The sequence below is a fragment of the Drosophila santomea genome, chromosome 2R (assembly GCF_016746245.2).
Source record: "Drosophila santomea strain STO CAGO 1482 chromosome 2R, Prin_Dsan_1.1, whole genome shotgun sequence".
In the NCBI taxonomy this organism is placed as follows: Eukaryota; Metazoa; Arthropoda; class Insecta; order Diptera; family Drosophilidae; genus Drosophila; species Drosophila santomea.
In genome coordinates, this window is record NC_053017.2 from 20507060 (window position 1) to 20514490 (window position 7431).

The 7431-nt window shown below is 41.4% G+C and overlaps 2 protein-coding genes across 5 annotated transcripts; one reads left to right on the forward strand and one right to left on the reverse strand.

The window, feature by feature from the left end:
• Positions 1-570: 570 nt before the first annotated feature.
• LOC120446747 lies at positions 571-4569 on the forward strand. 2 transcript variants are annotated; one of them, XM_039627878.1, is made up of 5 exons: positions 571-591; positions 653-677; positions 4133-4243; positions 4311-4391; positions 4448-4569. In XM_039627878.1, exons 3-5 carry the CDS (start codon positions 4150-4152, stop codon positions 4474-4476), a joined length of 204 nt encoding a protein of 67 aa, XP_039483812.1. In that variant the 5' UTR covers positions 571-591; positions 653-677; positions 4133-4149; the 3' UTR covers positions 4477-4569. The 2 variants fall into 2 exon arrangements, with proteins under 2 accessions (XP_039483812.1, XP_039483811.1); XM_039627877.2 differs by lacking the exons at positions 571-591; positions 653-677 and adding an exon at positions 1322-1603.
• LOC120446746 lies at positions 4557-5964 on the reverse strand. 3 transcript variants are annotated; one of them, XM_039627874.2, is made up of 4 exons: positions 5723-5964; positions 5275-5673; positions 4927-5207; positions 4557-4873 (listed from the first exon to the last, which is right to left on the reverse strand). In XM_039627874.2, the coding sequence occupies exons 1-4, from the start codon at positions 5845-5847 to the stop codon at positions 4617-4619; spliced, it is 1062 nt and encodes a 353-aa protein (XP_039483808.1). In that variant the 5' UTR covers positions 5848-5964; the 3' UTR covers positions 4557-4616. The 3 variants fall into 3 exon arrangements, with proteins under 3 accessions (XP_039483808.1, XP_039483810.1, XP_039483809.1); XM_039627876.2 differs by having other exon boundaries at positions 5275-5645; positions 5723-5862; XM_039627875.2 differs by having other exon boundaries at positions 4683-4873; positions 4932-5207.
• Positions 5965-7431: the final 1467 nt, after the last annotated feature.

Below are 7431 nucleotides of genomic sequence, written 5' to 3' on the forward strand. Positions count from 1 at the left end.
CGATAAAATCTTGCATCAATCTACTTACATATATAGATTGGCTGTAAAAGTATTGCCTACTTTTAAGGGTTAACCTGCTAAAGTTATTTTATTTTTTTTTATATGTTTTTATTTAACGAAATTGTTTATTTGGACTAGCGTACTATTACTCTTATTGGACAACTTAATCTAATCTGAGTCACTTTAAACGAATTTTCCTTGATATCTAAGTGATTTACAAAGATTACACTGGGTAGTATTGGTAATTACTAGTAAAAAATTGTAATTCTTTTAACTTTCGGACCATTTTTAGCCAAGTTATACCTAAAATACCAATAGTAAATATTGAAATTTTGGCGAAAATCGATTTTCCGGTTTTTTGCGTAAATAAATATCAGTATTTTGATCACAGCAATCGAAATAGTAGTCCAAATATGGAATGTCATACCTCGTTGAGTTCGTATTTTAATTTCCAATCGAACGGTGTTTTCAAAAAAAAAATATATTTAGTTTAAATTTTTTGCAATTTTTGATGATGGTACCCCTTACAAAAAATGCGAAAATTAGCCCAAAAATTATTTTAACAAAGTCGGTCAAAAAGTGTTTTGGTTGGTTAGTATTGGTAATTAGGAGTACAAAAATGTAATTCTTTTAACTTTCTGACCATTTTCAGCCAAGTTATACCGAAAATACTAATCGTAAGTATTGAAATTTTGGCGAAAATCGATTTTCTGGTTTTTTGCGTAAATAATTATCAGTATTTTGATCACAGCATTCGAAATAGTGGTCCAAATATGGAATGTCATACCTCCTTTAGTTCGTAATTTAATTACCCATCAAACTGTGTTTTCAAAAAATCTATTTTTTTTCACATTTTTTGCAATGTGCAAATTTACCTTTTTATATTTACCTTGGATTAAAATTAAACTGTTTTCAGCACTATTTAATCAAGTTGTTAGTCCGATATATCAACGCGCAGAGGTTGTAGCTAAAAATAAAAGATATTTTGAGTATAACGATTTGGTGGAATTTGATTAAACTTTTTACATAATTCAAAGCAAACGTAAAATGAATATAAAACTTGAGCAATTTTAACTTCTTCGTCGAATCGCTGGCTTTCCTTTTCTACTATTTTGTTAGTTATATATTGCTATGAATTTATAACGAAAAGTTTTGCATTTTGCAAATCATTTTTAGCACCTGCGGCAGGGTTAAAGTTCAGTCAGCGTGAAAACTTTGCAAATTAGTAGTCCAGCGCTGTTTCTTTCCGTTTTCCTGCTGTTCATATATTTATATTTCGCTCAGCGCAGATTTCATTTAAAATGAGTTAACCTGTTAATGCTGCAATGATGAAGAACGAAAGAAAAACATTTCTGCCAGCCATGACTCGTAAATTTGTTTGCTGTCGGAGCAGTAGAAGGTCTAGAATATCTGCGAAAGTGGCAAGACCCGGTAAATGCGTGAATCGTATAGTTCGTATAGGTCAGCAAAGCTGATCGGCTGAACTGGACTGGGCTGCTGACCATAAGCAAACAGCGAAGATTTATGGCTAACTAATCGACACGGGCAATCCCATAAATCTGGACCCAGTTCGAATGTCAAATGGCTAAAAGGTCAGCGAGAGGTAAGCTTCTCGGCCAACAAGGCAAATTAAAGTTCAGACCCAATAAATGTTAATCGACTGCTGTTTGTCTTTTTCTACCCTTGTCTGATCCCAATCCGCTCATTCTAAGTTTTTGGCCACTTTGACTCTCAATGTGTTTTAACTTATTCGAAAGACTTGTACAGTCGTACTGTTTAATTTTATATGTGCAAAATGTTACCACTTACAAACAACATTCATGTACAAACGCTGCGTTTCACATTGAACATGGTAATTGAGATAAATATTATTTAACAAAAGAATTATGTGATTCTTCTGTTCGCGCATTTGCTACTATTCGCCTTAGCGGCTTTGTGCAGGTGCTAATGATGGCCAAACGTGATCAAATTTATGGCCAATAAATTAAAAAACTTTTACAAACGCGCAACAAAACACGGCAGTATGGCAGCATTAATTGAAAGCCCCGACTGCTGCGAGTGTAGCTGAGCATATCAAAGGTAATTACGAATGCCGTTTACAGCAGCCAAATGGCTAAGATACCACCCACCCAACAGCACCCACTTACCCACTCATCTCATTATTTAGTTAATTATATGTTTGTGTGCCGGCAATTAGAACTCAGATTTCATTGTTGGCCGAAAACCATTTTGTGGCCTACTCGGTTGCCATCAATGACGATGATGATGATGTCCATGAAAAGGGCAAGCAGGCTACATGGCTTCGCTTCGCTTTGCTTTGCTTTGCTCACCGCAAACTTCTAATTAATTTGAAAGGAAACATTTGAAACGCCTTGTGTTGCGGTTGAAATGGCCCACCTCCCAAACAAACCCCATTAAATGGGTCTTAGACATGTGCAAACGCCTCGCAATTTTCCAGCAAAGCTCATTAGAAACCAGGCACTCGATTGAGCTGACAATATTATTCTAGGCTAATTTCTATTACCATGCAAAGTAACAATACTTACGGTTTTTTGCACCACTTTTTTGGGCCCGAATTATGCTGCTCGAATAATTGGCAAAACTATCTTGGCCAGCGAAAAGTTGCCCAACTTGGGCTCTTAGCACATTTAATCAAGAGGCGGAAAAATCCGAAATTTTAGCGCCACAATGCATTAAAACTGAAAGTGAAACTGTTGGCTATGCAACTTTATTTCGGTTTTGGTTGCATCATTTATAAAGCTGCTTGGGATTATACCAAAAAGCTGAACAAAAATGAAAAAAGTTTCGGCAGCCCTGTCAAATGGCTTTGTTATTTGGCCAAAAAAGTTTTAATATGCTTAAATTAGTGAATTTTTTAAGCCAGCATTTTAGTTATCTCTATTTCTGGCATCGAACTCACTAGGTAGTGTGTACTGTGAGCTGGGTATAGATAGTCGCATTCAAAACTAGTGACTAAATACTTAAAGCCTTCCATGCGCAGCTGTCCATGAAGACTCATCCTAGTTGAGCTAAACTAGCTGCCAGCATATGGTTGCAAGATGTACCTGTTGGCCGCACTGAGATTCATTTTAGCAATGCCAGTGAAAGACGTCAAGAGAGCTGTCATGTCAGCCGCAAAATAAACGAAATTCGCTGCCCTGAGTGGAGCAGCATCCAAGGACCCCACGATGGTGGGGGCTGACCCAAAGGATCGAGGCGGAGGAAGTCGACATAAGTAATTAAGCGAGTGATAAAGAACCTGGCCCTGGGGCAACACAAGTTGCTGTCCAAGACGACGACGACAAGGCTCGTCATTAGCGGCCGAAAATGTTGCATTTAGTTGTGGCCCTGATGAATATGGTTAATTCCATTTATATAAGTATATACATTGTACATAAGCATATACACATGGAGCGTCAGAGCCTGGGAAATATGTATTTATCCCTGGGCGACGATGACGATGACGATGACGATGACAGCGCCTGACCAAGACACATTTTTCGTTTGTCCTCTAATTGCATATCTGAGGATGGTGATTATTATGGAGCTTCAGCAGGGATGATGAAGGCCAGCCGTACAATTACCAAGTCTCCTGCTGTTCGGAGCTCTGTTTTGATGTCCTGGCCGGCAGGACAAGAGAACCGAACCCCTGGACATTGGCCAGACGAAGCCGTGTTTCAGTGTCTAATTAAAAGCACCGGCAACTGGCCTCTTAATTTATGCTCGTTCAGGGACAGGTTCCGAGAAAATCCCGCCCCAAATTCCACATTTCGCCTTCCAACTTCCACTCCGCATTTGCATGCTTTCTCTGCGGATCTCAAATGTTTTGGCTGCAAAAGTTTATGGCATAAATCGCACACTTGGCTCGTAACTCGCAGCTGTTGGGAGGGAAAATTGCATGTTTTTGTGTCTTTGAATGCGCACACCGGGTATCACGGTATTTTTAAGACATTCCTGGGGAAGGAATCTCTTTTGATTTCAAAAATAAAATAAATTACTCTCAGAACAGAACCAAAAACCTAGTAATCCTTGCATCAGCTGTTAAGTCTCCTTACTCTAACCCCGAAGCCAAATCATAGCTGTCGATAACATTTTCAAGTGTATTTCAAATTGAAATTGTGAGTTTTTATAGTAAATTTCCACTTCACCATGTCGGATCCGATTAACACCAACTTCGATGAGAGTGGAGCTCCTCCCATCGGAGGCGATACAATGAACAAGCGGCTGGATTGCGAGCATTTAGGTGAGAAATGCCTCAAGTCAATAAGGCTTAACACTTAAATGATTATTTGTTTATTCGGTCAAAACAGATCAGATGACGGATAATTGGACCGATTATCAAAGACCCTCGTTTGTCACAGCACTTCTGCGATTTTTCGGCAACGTATTTGGTGAGATACAAACAAACTTAGATATGAATGGATGTAATATTTCTATTTCCATGCAGTCGACATATTTAATGCGATTTTTGGCTGAGAAGTGATGCAAATACTCAGTATACTTGTAATTGCTGCCAGCGAGCAGCCATTGGTTCAGTAGTAAAACTAATAAAATCGTTAGTGGTAAAAATGTGTTTATTTTCACTACTTGGTACTGTATTACTAGTTGTATGACACTTAGCCGCAATAGATTTCTGTAAATACGGGAATGCGGCAATAGCAGGTGCAGTTTTCGAACTCATCTGCGTATTGTGATATTTCGGTGATGAACCTCTCTAGGTTTTCCGGGTTTTTAAATATGTTCTTGCCCACACTGAGGTCGTTGTCCACCAGGATTTTCCAGCGTCTCATGCTGGCAATGACATCGCCGCAGAAGTCGCGTTTACTCTTCTCAGTCGCCTTCTTCACGTTCTTCATAAGCCCCTTTTGCTTTCCTGTGAAATGATTTAAAATATATTTTATAGAGTATATATACAAGTTATCTTACTGTACGCTCTATTCTTTTCGACCAACGCCGTATGAGCCTCTCTCTGTGAGGCATCGTATATCTCGATGATCCTGTACATGCGCCTGTCAATATTCTTGGACATTTTCAAGGCGGCATCGCACTTCGGCTTGCATTGGCTCCAATAGCGTGCTCCTTCGAAAGGGACTTTGCTGAACTTGTTGCTCTTGCCGAAAGCTTCTTTTGCCAGCTGCGACTTAACCCTTCCGTTGTGAAACCGGAAGTGCAAGCTGGCCAGCAGCTTCTCTATGCGCGACATGCAGCTGTTGGTGGCAGTAAGGCGATATTTTAATAAAAATATATACTAAGATATACAATGGGCATACTCACTTTGAGTTCTTAAGCGAATATACACCTGGAATAGCGAAGGTGCGGAGCAGGTGATGCAACTTGAAGGCCACGCAGTTGAGCAGATCCTCGGCGGCGCACACCTGCTTCCTGAGCAATTTGCTGTGATCGTGAATCGTGCGCCGGCTCTTCCATCCTCGGAATAGGGCCTGAATCTTGGTGGCCGACCGGTGGTTGTGATCCAGGACCCGCTGCTGCAGCATGTTCTCCACCAGCCTCAAGTAGTTGTTTCTGACCAAGAATCCGCGCCACCAGCGTTGAATCGTGATGGCCGCCGCTCTTAAGTCCTTGAAACACTTTCGATAGTGGAATTTTCGCCAGTTTTGTTGGACAGTTCGTGCTGCTTTGTATTGCTTGTAGTCCAGTAGAAGCATGCCGGTTCTGAAATTGGTTTTAAACTCTTCGAATGGGGCAGTAAGAGTAGGCTTACCGCGAAAGGAGTTGCATTCTGCAATTGGATGATTTAAACGATCCACTATTGGACTTGGAGACGCCACTTAGTGGCACCGTGGCCCTTCGAGTCTGCTGCATCATGGGTAGTATTCCTGAAAACATCCTGCCAAATTAACCGCGCAACTTCTTCCTAATTTAAGTGTTTGTGTTGTGTTTTTGGTGTAAGTATTAACATGTTTTGGTAGAACAAAGTAGAAGAAAGTGTTTGCTATGACTGACATCTCGTTGGAAAATCGATGACTCGTAGATTTCGCAGCTAGAAGCTGCTGGCTATAATTTATGGCCTCCAGCGATTATATCCGCATAAATCTTCGGGCTTTGCATCCTGGTCTCCATTTAGGCGACATATTTTATTTCGCCTTTCCATCAACATGTTTTGCCGCTTATCGCGTCGTGGGAAAACAGATTTATGTGTCTGTTCCACCACCACCGAGTTGGCATAAATATTCTGCAGACTGGCTTGAATTTTCCAAAGACGGTATTTCTAATACTTAATTGAATTGTATCGATGCCTGTGGACATAAGCTCGCTTGAGCCCAAGTTGAACGAGGGACCCATATTGGCAGTTTCCCATTTATGATGCCCTTGACTGCAACGGCCATGCTAACCAATTGTGTTCTAATGCTGACAAATGGCCGAGGTCAAGTTGCCATAAATTCGGGACACCGAACGCCATTAGGTGGTCCTGGCCGGCACTTTAAACGAAAATCGATACGGAGCCACGACGTTTTGCCAGCTCATTATGGGCCACAAATGAACCGCACTGCCACACACACACACAGAGGCACAGAGGCACACACACACACAGAGACACAGTGCCATTCACATACACAATCGCAAACAAACGGTCGGAAATGAAACGGAAATTCTCATTTATGGCGCCCTTGACGCCATTTCCAGTTTCCAGTTTCCAGTTTGGTCGCTATCTATGCGGCCCTGACAAGTTGGCACTGCACGCTGATTTCTGATTTCTGATGCAGATTGCGATTGCGATTGCGATTGCAGGCCCTGATTGCAGCAGCCATGAGATTTATGGTCCATATACCCCGTGCTGACCCAGTGCTAGCTGATAGCCAAACTAGACCAGAAAGGCATGCTAGTCACAGTCACATTCACAGTCACAGTCACATTCACAGTCACAGTCGCAGTTGGCAGAGTGTCCCCGCATCTGAACAGCCATTCACCTTGGGGTTGCGATTGCGGTTTTTGGGGCAGCTGGCTGCTCGACTGGCATTGCCGTAAATTAGTTTTTACACCTGACCGACTGGGAACAGCACGTTCTTTGATCCCTCGAAGGGTTTGCCTCGCAGCAGATGTATTTTAATTGTCCTCCAATCACATGTCTAGACAACAGAACGAGAGCTATTTATTTGTGGAATGTGCACGCTTGTGTAAATACGAAAAGGTCCTGCCTTCGCTTTATGACACACACACACACACACACACAGAAGGGGGGTGAGAAAGGTAGGGAGCCCAAATCTAATTTGAAAAGTACTAACCCGTAACGAGCCAAGAGCCATATATCAAAAGAAGCTGCTAACCCAAGGAATTTACGAGCCAACACCCCAAATTGTTCTGAGAGCGGAAGCAAAAGGTTTCAAAAGCGACCTACGTATGTAGTTGTACTTTAAGAAGGCCTTTTAATTTTTGAGTACCCTTGAACTTTGAGTCAACCAGAAAATCCAG